Consider the following 14,710-nt stretch of genomic DNA (forward strand, 5'->3'; position numbering starts at 1 on the left):
AGTACCCTGAATCCTGAGATGTTTCAAACTCAAGGTATGTCCGTGAGACTGTCTTTTCAAAATTTAAACCAAAGATCAGTCAGAATGGAGCACTGTGCACTATAATTAATAAAATAAACTATATTCTCTGTATGTGTAATAATTTTACTGAACAAATAGCTCTAAAGATGTACTTTTCATAATTTTTATATACAAAAACTATACTAGAAGAATAAAGCTTTAAGAAATTATTTTACAGAATATGTTGCAATTAATCATGGCATAACATGTTCCCAGATATCAACATCAAACTCACAAATCAGAAGCATCTTCATGGAGCATTTGAAATGTTAACATGCTTTTCTCATCTTCACAAATACAAATTATTTTAAAGATGCCCCACTCTTCAGCAGCACTTAGCTTTCACCCAATGCACATTACTTTACAAACAAGCACTGAAATCCTGAAGGTCTGATTTTGGGACAACATTCAGCATTGCCTCAGATGTTTATTATATGATAAATTAATTTACTAAATTGAAAGTTTCTCTTATGTAATTCTTTGGGTAACTTAAACACAGTTAGTTAAGGACAACACACAAATATAAGGTATCTTCTCCAAACAATGAGTTTGTGCTAACATGCAGAGTAACACTATTGGCGCAATTTAACTGTTGTAGGTTTTAAAGCATTTGCAAACCATAGCTAGTACATTTTCTCCTTGAATATTTGATCTGGGGGCTATAGCAGTTAAAATACAATGTTAGCATTTTCAAGGCTACATTAAATTAAAATGTAATCATACTAATAATAATTTAAGGTTTTTGTACCTAATTATTCCATTGTAATCACATTTCATTAAAGCAAACATATAAACAAAGTTCAGGAAGCTAAGTATGATTGTGCTTTATGAATTAATTCTAATGTGTCTCTAAAAAAAGGCCAAAGAAAACCATCCCAACTTAACCAAACTGAAAAACATCTGTCATCAATCTATCAAAAAGCCCAAACCCTTAAGTTACCAAAACGTTAGCGAGAATAGTTTCTGAAATATGCAAGTGTGATTACACTTTGAATTGTGTCATTTTAAAGCCTTTACTTTCACTGATGTAATGTAATTAATTTTGACATCCCTTCTTGTTTTTCTTTAGATCACAGCAGAATTCAAATCTTCAAGTGTGAGTGATTACCCACGCTTACTCTAAATGGCAGACAACACAAGTTACTGAACACAAGAAACCTGGACCAAGACTACAGTAGTTATAAAAGGCAAAACAAGGTTAACAGATACGCTTCTTTAGGATAATACATAAGAAGGGGTTTAGGAACTTTGTATCGAAACTCATTTCAGATTATGTGGCGTGCTCTTCTCCCTTCCACAGGTCTGTGAAATAAGGTGGTAAACATGTTTTCTTCAATATTCAGTTTGGTAAGAGTTTAGCTGGAAAATTATTATAGTTGTATAAATATAAAACCACATGACAAAGCAAAATATTTTAATTAGTAAGCCAATCATAAATAAATTCACCTAAAATTAACAGAAGCAGCAGCTATATTCCTTCTACATTGATAATTTTATCATGTTTTAATAGTCAACTTCATTATCTAGCCTGGGACAAAACAATTCATCATCATCGAGCACTCAACAATTCTGCACAATGAGCTAGGTCTTTTTTTAGTTACATTTTTTACATTTTCTTTACAAATGTAATACCTATGTACATTATATATTTTATTTCTACAATTGATTTACTTTACTGAAACTCTACAACTTTCACAGGGAATCTGCTGAAGTCTTTAGCAAGTATGAACCATTCCTTTTAAAAAGAAATTCATATAAACAACCAACATACATCACTGCCCTTTTGACATCTCTGTTAAGGATTTGGATTTGGAAGGGCTACTATGACAAATGTAAGAAAAAAGGCTTTACCTAATTGTACATTTTGTTAAGAAATATCATCCCACATAGCTACATAAATTCACCAGCTTGCAACAAACAGAGCACCATACCGCTGCACAACTGGAAATGTGTACAAACCAATTTTAAAGTTTACTAGTGAAACAGCTTCACCACTTGTAGCACTTTTAGACTGAAGGTAATCTGCAAAATTCTTTTGGAAATGTATACTCCTTTAGCTGTAAAGCTTCCAAAACAGTGCTGGCCACTGTATATTGTGAAGGACAAGCATCCACTTCTGTAACTTCCCATATGGTTCTCTTGGCCCATGCTTCTGTCTGAAGTCAGACTCTTTCCTCTACCTATTCCTTGGTCACTTACAAATCTGCTGTTGAATATTAAGTAGGAATTCATAATACGAGAAAGCTGCTTCTGTCCGATCCTCAATTAAATGCTGAAAAAAATCTGTTTTGGCAGGGTTCTCATCTCTGAAAAGAAGAAGAGAAGGTATTAAGCAAAATCAAACTTTGAAAAAAAAATCCACTGCAAATTCAGAGGGATAAGTTCTAATAAATTGCTTACTGTCATTTGGAAATAAATTCAGTCCAAAGAAACTACAATTGCAAATAATCCACAGTCTAGAAAAAAACTTGAAGTTTGTAATACGCTATCAAACAACAGCATCTTTTTAAGTATATAGAATGGTAGAAAAGCAGGTGAAATACAGCACTTAAAATATCTTGTAGAAACACAAATAGGAAATGTAAAAATTATTTTGTTTTCGAAGCTAACAAATATGCTGGTGGCAATGAAACAATGCAAAATTACATCTCTTTTACATGTAATCTCAATCCTCTCCCCAGACTTTTTTACTTGGCAACAGAATAGAAAAGGTAACATTTTAATGACCTAGTATGCACAATTACTGCCCCCATTAAAATTTGCTGGGACACAGTCCTCTGTTCCGGTGGTGTGCAGCATGCAGCAAAGCTCTCCTACTTATTATGCTCTCTCAGAAATTCCTGCAACTCAAGCAGCAGCCACAATGCCAACAGCTCGAGACCTTCAGTGATATATTTCTGTATCATTTCACTCAGCAAGTCCTCATACTCTTTAAAAAGTGATCTCCTGCCCAGCTCAGTAAAACAAGTACTCTGCAAGTGAAATGTAATCTCAACTATAAACATTTTATAGAATTTAAACCTCCTTAAGCAAGTTATAGCTTGAAAAGGCTTCAGAATTTGGCTCATCTATCAGCTGCTGTCCTGTAGATCTCCGTAATAAACGCATACACAGCTATCAAATCATCTACAGATTACTAACTGTACTTGAATCCATTTATATATATAATGAAATTATAAAAGCTACACCAGAAACTAACCTGGTTAACACCATTGATCGTAAGGATTTAGAATATTCCTAATAAATATATGCAACTAATTCCTACCAATAAAACTATGAGCAACTAACTGAATTTGCACTAGTTTCAAAAACCTTTGTCACCAGACAGTTTTATAAACAGAACTTTATCAGCTGGGAAGGTGATGTTATTCAGTTTCTTCCAAGACAGATATACTCACTTTTCATCAGTCTTAATTAGAAATTGTAAATACAAGTTGCTAGTAACAACTCAGTGCATAACAGAAATACTTACTTTATTACTTGAAGAACTGGACTTAAAGGTCTACTATCTCTAAGCCAAGATATAAAAGATCGTGTCCTTTCTGAAGAAGGTGCATCCACCTCAGGAAGCTGTGTCTGGTTGAAGGTAATTGAAAGAAACCGTCACCTTTTATTATTGAAACTATTTTAAAAAAACAGATCCTGAAAGTTGTAACATAACTCAAGCCGCAATCTTTTTAAGAAATTACCAACCATGGATTTACATACACAGACATTTTTCTTCAGCTTAAGGACAATACTTCATAAAATCTGTGGTGCACTGCTATCTAGGAAGGAGTACATCTTAAACTGTGTTTGTTAAGTTCAGAAGATTTTAGACAGCAAAGTCATCTTTTGAAATGCTGCTTTTGCAGTTCTTGCCTGTATCTTTTTCTGTCAATAAAGTTTCTACATGTTGCACTTTGCATGACTGAAGAAACAAGAAGTAAAATATGAATTTTATGTAAATATCAATGGAAAGATGCTACTGGACTATTTGGTTAGAGAATAAGCTGAAAAAATTAAACTTAAAAGGGTTGAGCAATTCACTGAGCTAAATGTATCACCTCTTCAGCCAATACGATGCTTAAAGACAATTAACTTGACACAAAGGAATTTATTTCAGTTAAAGCAGTTCCAACTGCTACCTTTGTAGAATGAAGGCATAACTTAAAAGCAGAGATAACTTTATGCAAGTTTTTGTCACATTTTCATTATAATAGATGCTATAAACCATAAAAAAATTATCCTCCCTTTATCTAAGTTCCTCCTTCTATTAACTAATACCACCAGCTGGTCATAGAGAATAATTCTAAATTGCTAATATATGCAAAATAAAAAACTCTGAACAAGCAGTCCAGTTTTATAGTAGTCTTATAGCTTATCACTCTTAACCTATTTTTGTCACTTTCCTCCTTTATACTATGCAACTGTAAGCAAAAAATATCTACCTATGTGTTTCTACGCTATCATTTTTTGGTACTATTTGGATATAACCATTTGATTCTGAGCTTTTTAGAGTATCTTGAAAGGGTCCATCCTTACCTGCCAATTGCTGATATTATGGAATCACTACTCACTGAATAGGAGACTTCTCTTTAATTGCTGCTATGTTTCACACACTATAGATACAGGTTGTAACATAAAACCCCTCCACCAAAACACAAATCCAAGAGTCTCTGAAGTTCTAACACCTGAAAGTTTCTCTTTTTAACATTGAACCAAGGTTTGGAAGATGAGTAGAACTTAACTCTTACCATTACTTACAGGCCTATTGTGTCATACCACAGATTTGGTATCTTAAACCAGGTTCACAGAACACAAGGCTTCTGAAAACTACGTTATCAATGAAGTAACTCTAATCTTAACACATCTGAATAGATGATTTTTGTATTTATACTGTGAAATTACTTCCTATTCTTGTGAATGCACATGTACTTCCATTAAAATAATAAAAGCAGTTATGCTACAGAGTAACTGTTTGGCATTTCATGAATGATGAAAATTACATGTTTGCATTCTTTCCTTAAAAGCATCTGACAACTTCTGTCTGGCTCCTATGAAGCTGACAAGAGGTTAGAGGTACCTAACTATGAAAGAACCCAACCTAACTCACAGGTAAATAATTAAAAACTGAAAATGCAGAAATAAATATTAAATTAAATGCATAAATGCATATTAATTAAATGCATATTCCAAGTGTAAGCAGTATACAGCTCAGCTCATTAAAATGCCTACCATTTTCTGTGGCACTGACGCATAATTTGGGTATCCAAGGACATCTTTTATGAAGTTGTTATCACAGTTTTTTCCAATCCAAAGGTAAAAAATCTGTAAGATGCCAGAATCAATTTTAGAAAAGGCCCTGCATACATTTTAGACAAACAGGCACGTGTGATGCAATAGGAATAATAATAGGATAGTAACTTCCATGCAAATTAATCACTTGAGTGTTCCAGTTGCAATTCATATATACATGTCTATATTCATAAGTAAGTGTGTAAATAATCAGTACATTGGTAACACTTAGAGTAAGGTCATTAAAGATAAAAAAAATAATAGGTAGAATTCAAATACTGAAAGAATGAAGTTGCAGGACCCCTTTATAATGTAACAGTTAATGCAGTAACTTCCCATACTACCTCCTTAAATTAAACTCCTCAAATTATTTGAAGTCACACCATTCTGTTGGTTACTGCACACTGGCTTCCCAATCTAAACAAGTTGTAGCAAAGCACCAATTATCAAAGCTTATTGCAGTAATTATTCCAGAGGTCTGGAGACAGAAGCTAGTTTTATATTTACACTCAGCCCAGAAGTCATTCAAGGTTAAAAGGCCCTTCTAGACTGCCATTGGAGTAGCATAATGCTTTATCCAATTGAGTGTGTTTTAGTGCAACTTCTACAAATACCTTAAATTTTATCTACAGATTTTGTCCAGTCTCCAATTCCCTCTCACTTTCAACTCTTATATAACCCAGGCCACAAATCATGAACACACTCTTTGTGCATAACTGAGAACGTTCCTGCATCAAGTGTTTTTTAAAATCCTCTAGTATGTGCAATTTAATAGCCATTAAAAGAAATTCTGGAAAATAAAAATACATTAATTCAATTAAAAACATCTTGATGTGAACTCTTGGTATATTTTAACCAGTATTGCATGAAAAAAATCAACCTCTATAGCCTCAGAGATAAATACAGCCTCAGATCAAAATATAAAAGCTTTTCACTGGAACACAGATTACTGTAGGGTTACCTGGAATGCTGATTCACAACACTGTTATTGCTGAGAGCTGACTGGTTTTAATAACACAGTAGACACTGCTTTTTTGTTTTCTTTTGCCCCTTAGGAAATTAAAAAAAAAAATTAACTTACTGAACCACAATCCATAAGAAAAGCTCCTTCTCTTGTCAACTTCTCTGCAGACAACTTCTGAAGAGGTGGCTGAGGAACAACTCTGTCATTTACATGTATTGTACTCTGCAACAAAAACCCAATACTCAATAGCATTAGAATTTTACCTTTAAAGGTTAAACAAAACAGGAAAAACACTGATAATCTCTAGTAAAATTCTGAGGATTCTCATATAACAAAATACTATGTTATGCCAAAAATGATTATGCACATCAAACAGTTCCAGAATGTTACTTACTCTAAGGGCCGCTTTAATACCTAAAACATTATAATGCAAATTAAAGATGCCTATGTAACATTTTTGATGCTACAGATGTCAAAATTTCAAAATAATTACTACTGTTGACTTAAGTTTTCTACAAACAACATCTTTTTTCCACTGCATTCAATTTCACTAGAAATGTTGCAAGATCAGAAAACCATTAAATTCTACTCCCTATAAGGAAGGGTTCTGTTTATTATTGCATTCAAGTAACAGGAAGTCCCCTGATTTAAGATTCTACCTGAAGTGATCCTTGGGTTTGTCCACAGAGCCCTATGACTGATCTGATTAAAGAATCTGGCTGTTTGCACTAACATTATTAAAATACACCCTGCCTTTCTCCCCAGAAATAAACCAACAAAAACAATGATAAAAAACTCTATGAACACAACCCCCCCAGTATTTTTAGATTAAAGTTGCTTCCTCCTCCAATACAAAAACTGGCCATATATCTCTGAAGCATTCTGCAAATAATATAGAGAAAAATACTCTACTGACTAAGCACATGCCCATGTAGTATAAGATTATTTAAAAAAAACACTATTTAAAAAATTTCATATGATAATGCCCTAGATTAAAAGCTTTTGGGGATTAAGACATAGTTATGAAAATCAAGCTACTGAATTCCACTTGGGGAAGTTCTAGGCTTTACTCAATACTCTCAAGAATCAAGTGTTAAAAGAAAACTATTTTAATATTTTAAAAATATTTTAAAATTTAAATTTAAATGAAAAACTTAAAGTAGGTTTTTAAAGTTTTTTTTTATTTTAAATTTTACAGAATTTTTTAAAGAAACAAGACATTGAAGACCAGCCTTTGTCACAAATACTTTAAACTGAAGTAGTACTAAATGGCAGATTAGCATTCTGTTATGATTTAATATCTGGTTTTTCAATTAATTTCAATAGGTAAAATAAGGCCTATTTTTGTATTATTGTATTTCAAATAATTGATCTCAAAGCCTTTGCTAATAAAACTGGAGCCCCAAAAGACACTGCTGTTTCTTCACAGCACAAGCACACAGCGTTACAATTTAAGTGCCACAAAAAGAACTTCACAAAGCCAGTTGAAGTTGGCGTGGGGTGGAGTATAAAAAGAGAAACTCTATTGAAGAACACTGAGTTTATACTCATGTATTAGAGTTTATGAAACACCTTAAAAGAAACTTTAAGACTACAAATAGCTCAGAGGTTGTGCTGAGCAACACAGTACCACTGCCAGAGAAGCTATTCAGTTTACCATATAAACTTGTATCACTTAGAAACAAACTCCTATATATACTTTTCCAAAACTAGGGGCTAAAAAACTCATAAAAACTTACTTATAAAACCCCTTATTTTTGCCATTACAACTAACTTTGACCTTAAAAAAATCCCATCTTGCTTCTTACTATTAAAAATATTCATCCATTTCCTAGGCTATGTCTGTAGTAGATGAAATAATAAAACCTGGTTTTGTACATGAAGTACTTTCTCAGTCTGATCACAACCATCTAGAAGTAAAGTTCTGTTTTATTTACTTCAGTCTGAGAAACCACTATAAGGTTGTTATTGCAGGCAAAAACTGTATGTGATTTCTGTATATAAATCCTTGAATCATCCATCAGATTTACTACACCGAATTACCACAGACAGTTCTAAATAATAAAAACACACTGAAAATGTTTCAAATACATTCCAATTTTCTTTGCTTTCTTTCTATGATAAAAAATTATGGCATTACTGTGGTCATCGAAACAAGATGAAGTAAAACCACAGTTCTGCTCTTACCACACTATGGTACTTGCAACTCAAAATTTGAAAATAATGTTTTTCTTTATTTTTTTAACTTCGGGGAAATGCTCCATTTGTATTACAATAACAACATAACTGCAGCACAGTACCAAATTTAATGGGCCATTAAAAGTAAGAAATGCTATAACCAGGCTTCATACATTACCTCATCAGTCAACTTGTCTATTCTGTACAAGTTGGGATGTATCATCTTCATCAAATGAACAAGAGGCTGGCTCTTCATCTGGCACATTGCATAGACACGATCATCCAAGCGTGTACTTGTGCCTGTTCTGAAGGCTTTCTGCAAGAGAACATTACTACTCAAACAAATCCTGTACTTTATGTCACATGTAAGAGTGCATTTCAGACATTTCAAAGTGTCAAGCAAAGGTGGCAAAGCCTTTGTAAAGGAATATATCTTATTGGTAGGATCTTAATAATAGAGCTTGAGCAAAATGTTTTAAAACATAATCCAGCTCCTCCTCACTGACAAAGAACAATAAATTTCTCCCTCAGTTTGTCTAAAATTTGCACGCAACTCAGTCAGCATTTCTCATTTTTCTTCTTGACAAATGACACTGGCCTGTGAAACTCACCAGTGCAAACTGGCACAGGAAAGATACAAGACAAGCAGAGTTCAGGCAAGGCACATATGTGCACAAGATTAACTCTGAATTTATAGTAGTAAGAATTCAATGTTAAGGAAAAGTTTTGGAAAGGATCATGTTTTATAGGAGAGACTAGACTCTTACAGGATAAAATTTATTTTTTAACTCTCTCTACTGAATTTTTCAGATCTCCTTTAGAAACAACTGCTACACAATTGCTGTGAGAAGCAACACAATGAAATAAACCTCATATTCTAACTCAATGAAGAATGTTCCTATAATCAAAGTTCGTATTCACTTCTACAACAAAGCTAAGGACATCACTCATTCTTGGCTGCCACAAGCATTTTAATTTTGGTTTCTCTATATCCCACATTTTATTATTGTTAAGAAAGACAATAAAAATTCCAAACCTAAACAACTTTTCCCAGTCACTCTTTTTTCTGTCTTTTACACAACCTTGATAATAAATGGTCTGCTTTTTCCTCACCATTAACTGCATTTGTTATGAAAATATCAAAAGAATCATACTCAGTATATTAGAGACTGAAGTAATCACTATGCCAAATTATTATGCTTAGTTCTCTTATGAGAATTATATAAAGGTTTATTCACCAAAACCAAGAACTGTCAGACATGAAAACCTTTAAGCAATGAGATTTATTCATAACAAAACCCCGCAGGAAGCTTTCACTTTTTCAGTATGATGTTCAGTAATCTAAACAAAGATATTATTAAAAAAATAATAAAAAATAAAGTATTAACTACTTCTGTGTGAACTTTCAGCTATATCACTTGAGTTTTTATAAGGAATTTCACCGTATCTCCTTGGAAACTAATTTTTCTTCTTGGAACTTTAAAGTACAAAAAAATATGTATTGGAAAATACTTGTTTTTTCCTTCATAAAATAAAAATGAAGCACTAATAAGCAGCTTCCAACAACCTTTATGAGCTACACTAATGAGCTGCCAAAATCTGAGAAATGTTAATTTAAGTTATATATTTATTTTCATTGTAAAGCAACGTAAGACAAAACATAAGGAATTCAAAATCAAGTAAACTAATAAATGGTTCAGACATTAACAATTTAAAATAAACTACTATATCATCTTATAAAATAAATCCAATTTCCATATTTTTAGAGACGTGCAGACATTGCCTGACCAAGAACAGAAGAATTCCTCAAACAGAACAATGAACTCAACATCAAACACTAATCCACTAGATCATACATACCTGTTTGAGAAGAGCCAAGATATAGAGTGGGAAAAGCTTGAGGGAATTTGGTGCTATCAGCATGGACTGCTGCAGATTTGAGGCAGTTGACATGTATGCTGACAAGGAGTCCACCACGGCATTGACTAAGGCATCTCTTGCATCTGCAAGGCTGGATGAAACTGAGCGATCCACAGCTGCAGGGGTACAAGGAGGGAAGAAGTTACTCATTCCCTTGAACTTTGAAAATTTGCGTTGTGCTTCCAGGTTATGTTTTAAGACTAAAAAATCCCCCAAACCACATCTGCAGTACTAATGCTTTTAAGGAGTAAATAGATGACTGTCAATACAGAAACTCACTTTCATAATGCTCAAAGATATAGTGATATAATTTTGTACTCTTGGAGAATTAAAAGAAATTTTTAAAGCAGTCATACATATTGAAGTCTAAATATAAATTTAAACCTTATACAAACAACTTAGCTGCTGTTGAAAAGCTGTCCCCCAACCACCAAGATAAAATTTGCAGCAATTATTTTTGGTTCCCCCCCCACCAAGAAATTTCTTCCATTACTTCAGTGGCATAATTGTGATTACTGTAAATGCAGCTTCATCCTTCTCTGCTGAGCAAGGGCTGCAAATCCTTTGGTTGGAGGAAGCCACCTGCTGGACTGAGTGTGCATTTAAGAGGAGATCACAGAATGGCTTGGGTTGGAAGGAACCTTAAAGATCAGCTAGTTTCAATCCCAAAAGACACAGAATTACAACTCCCTTCTTCTAACTGATTTCAATATTAATATACAATATACCACGTGCTAAAATGCTGCACAGAGTCATACACATTTAGCAGGAGAGATTAGTCTATGAAACAGCTACTTATGACCCACAATTAAGGGATAAGTAAGAATCCTCAAACCTGCAACAACAGAAGGATAGAAAACCAAGACCTGTTATCAGAAATTCCCTTTAAGTCTCCAGCAACTCACTAAACTTAATCACTGTTTCTTAAGTAATCCTAGAATGCTAAAGTTTGAGTGAATAACGGTTCCTCTGTTGTTCACATAACAACACAGGAACATCACAGGAACAATGACAGCAATGATACAAAAATGAGAGTTTTGATCCAAGTATGTTATGATTCTTTGTCCTTTACTAACCACCAGAGAACAAAGAAGGCTGCTTTTAAAAGACTGAAGTCAACTAAGTATTCAGAACAAGAAGTATTTCTGTTCACAGTTTCAGTATAAATTTGGTTTTGTCATCTTTTGCACACACAGGCTTCAGTGTGTTGCACTCCAACTTTTTTTAATAATATCCAGGCTTCGTTCACTACTACATTTAAATGGCTGTCAGAATTAGGAATATGCCAAAAAACATGTGAATCTTCCTGGCCTGTACTCACCCATGTTTGCTAAGAGGCACACAACTGCTTGTACATCTGCTCCTGCATACACATCAGTCAGGGAACTCACTACAGGCAAGCAAAGTGTGTGCACTCGAATTCGACGCTCACCTATGAGAAATCAGTGGAAATCATTACGCATTCTCTCCTGGCAGAAGTAAACAAATTCAATCATTACAGCATCACCTCCCATCTAAGAGACATCCATTCTAGAAAACATACCAGAAAAGAAACTGCTGCAACACTGTCTCCCATTTCTGTCTCAACCTGTTAAAATTCTACTTGATAACACAAACTAGCAATACCCAAAATAAGAGTCTTTGATCCTACAAGTGAAGTACATTGGTAACCATCCCAAAATTTTGTGGTATCTGCTACCATAGAAATTAGCTGCTATTCTTTATGCTCACCCAGTGTAGTAATTGCAGCTTGATCCAATCCATCACAGGTCTGTGTGTTTGGACAAACTGCCTGCCAAACATATTACTGCTTGTAACAATGGCCAGACTTTTAATAAAAAAGTCTTGCTGAATCAGCACTATGTCAAATGCAGATGAAATTGTCACATTAAAACACTGTTTATAAGGATTTCCATTATCTGATTAACTGCCTAGTAGGATTACTACCTTACTAGCTCTGACAAGATTCTTTTAGGGTATAGGGCACAACAAAAGGCTGTGGAACTAACTTTGCAAACACTACACAATAAAAAGAAACAAAAAGCCCACTGACTAATTAATTTAAATTTATTTACCTTTACTGGAAGTATACAAAAGAGCTGTTTGAAAACAAACTAAAGATGTGTCAGTCAGACTTTCCTCTATGGACATTTGTACTGCAAATCCAGCATCAGGATTGACATTGGCAAGGGACAGTAAATCAGTAGATCGTACAAAAAAATTCCCATGGAAAGTGTGTATTGAAAGACCTAGAAGCAGATTGAATAATTCAGAGTGAGTTTAAAACAGCATGGAAAACTCTCACCAATAACTAAAAACCCAGCCCTCAAGCTAAGGTTGAAGAAAATAGAAAAAATTCTATCATGTAGAACCAATTACATGAATCATTAGACATTACAGCATTATCCTGTAGAGTTCATGTTCAATTCTGAACACTCCAAAATTAATGATGCCCATACACTACACATGTCAACTTACAGACAGATGGTACCATCAACTAAAAAACAAAACAAAAAATCAAACACCAAAAGCTAACAGCATAAAGAAGGTAGCTGTTTTACTTTTCAAAGAAAGAAAAATAACATTCAATGTAATGTTGCTAAAGACTAAGTGTATTGAAAATGATTGCTAACACACGTACATCTATCATTGCATACGTATCAGTATTTAAGACACACCTTTTGTACATCTTATGCGCATAACTGCTTCAAATCCAATCTTTCTTGTCAGGTATCTTTTCAGGTCTTTTTGCAACTTTTCAGCCTGAGCAGGATTATGGCTGTGATGGAAAGATGGGTAGTAATAGATGCATCCAGCAGAATACTTGGACATGCAAGCTTTGAAGAAAGAAAAGATACAGTCAAGAAGTAAAACTGTAACATGAAATAAGGACATAAAAACTGTGTCTAGACTTCCACAAGCCACATATCTGTTCATCTTCTCAATATCCCCCACCTCAGTAAGACAATGAGAACTGTCCCAGACCAGGCAAGTGAAGATAAAAATGAATCACCCCAACACATAATGACCTAATTATACACCAAGCTCAATAAGCATCCTACATTTGGCAGCTAAGATTGAAGTGCTTGCAGAAATATCTAATGGTGTAGAGATAAAATTAAGTGTATGTACAGAGACAAATCTTGGATAATTATTAAAAGATGAAAACTCTGTTCCACCCCTATAATTAAACTTCATTTATTCCTTGCCACATTTCTGTTTCCTGTTCCTTTAGCGGAATACTTCTCATTTAAAACTTTGAAATCATAGAATAAATTGTCTGATACGATCAATTTCTGTTCTTTACTTCCATCAACTTCAAGGTCAATTCCTTTGCAAAATGAGGTGCAATAATAGAAGTGCTAAAATATTTACATGACTTAAGAATTCTTGAGGTAGCTTGTGCTTCTGAAGAGAGAAAACAGTGCAGAAAGAGAGAATCAGGTACTCCTTACCAAGAGAAGCTAGATCAGAATATTGTGAACTTAAGAGAAATAAATCCACAGCAGTCTGCTGGCCAGAGCAGTCCAATGCCAACTTCTTATAAAAGTCTGTTGCTGGACCAAGATGCTGGACCACCTATAGTAAATAAATCATAGAGGGAGAAGTTATGACAACAATCATCCATTTTGGAGTTCATGGAACAAAAGACATACTATTCAGCAGCATCTGAGTTAACTGAGTCACAAATATTTGCAGCTTCTTTTGCTTGCCAAGAAAAATTATGGACTAAAAGCCAAAGACAGCTCATGCACTTCAAAACAAGTAATGCCACACATACATGTATAAAGTAGGGATCTTAAATGCATAAACATCGATATTATTAAAATTTAGTTAATAGCTGTAAATGAAGATGAAGCAATTCATCTGAAGAACTATACAAGTCAGAAGGACATGGCCAGTCCTTAGTCTTTTGAAATAAATAGTAAGGGAAGTTTTTTACCTTTGTGCTTGACCTTTGATTGGGATCCTCTCTGGAATGCAAAAGCCCTGCTCCCAAAGACGGTAACTGTGTTTGAAACACAGAGATCCGACCACCCGTTGGAGACATCAGTTTAAATGCAGCCTGAAGAGCAGGGCCCAATGCACTGTGTGTTTCTCTTGTATTGGTGAACATATTTGGTAATGCATTCAATAGATCTTTTATCAGCTGCAGAACAGATTGAAAGGTGTTTTATGAGATTCTGCAAGCTTGAGATTTTCTGTTGTTTCAAAAAAGCTGTACTGCCATGACTGAAGTGGCAGAATCAGTACCAAGTATTTCAGTTCTGTTTTAACACACTAAGTAAAACAAAGTTGTAATTTTAAAAG

The 14,710-nt window shown here is 34.1% G+C and overlaps 1 protein-coding gene across 4 annotated transcripts in view; it reads right to left on the reverse strand.

Moving 5' to 3' along the window:
- Window positions 1-449: 449 nt before the first annotated feature.
- SEC24B (SEC24 homolog B, COPII component) overlaps window positions 450-14,710 on the reverse strand; it is a 44,078-nt gene continuing 29,817 nt past the window's right edge. For all 4 annotated transcript variants that reach the window (XM_021525479.4, XM_021525482.3, XM_021525483.3 and 1 more), the window contains 11 exons: window positions 14,343-14,549; window positions 13,855-13,978; window positions 13,078-13,236; window positions 12,475-12,648; window positions 11,721-11,831; window positions 10,340-10,515; window positions 8,658-8,795; window positions 6,419-6,523; window positions 5,278-5,370; window positions 3,533-3,636; window positions 450-2,366 (listed from right to left, as the gene is read on the reverse strand). In XM_021525479.4, the coding sequence (XP_021381154.3) occupies window positions 2,252-2,366; window positions 3,533-3,636; window positions 5,278-5,370; window positions 6,419-6,523; window positions 8,658-8,795; window positions 10,340-10,515; window positions 11,721-11,831; window positions 12,475-12,648; window positions 13,078-13,236; window positions 13,855-13,978; window positions 14,343-14,549 (1,506 nt within the window). In that variant the 3' untranslated portion in view covers window positions 450-2,251. The remainder of the gene's footprint in view (window positions 2,367-3,532; window positions 3,637-5,277; window positions 5,371-6,418; window positions 6,524-8,657; window positions 8,796-10,339; window positions 10,516-11,720; window positions 11,832-12,474; window positions 12,649-13,077; window positions 13,237-13,854; window positions 13,979-14,342; window positions 14,550-14,710) is intronic.

This window comes from Lonchura striata, chromosome 4 (genome assembly GCF_050655825.1).
Source record: "Lonchura striata isolate lonStrDom1 chromosome 4, ASM5065582v1, whole genome shotgun sequence".
Taxonomy (NCBI): Eukaryota; Metazoa; Chordata; class Aves; order Passeriformes; family Estrildidae; genus Lonchura; species Lonchura striata.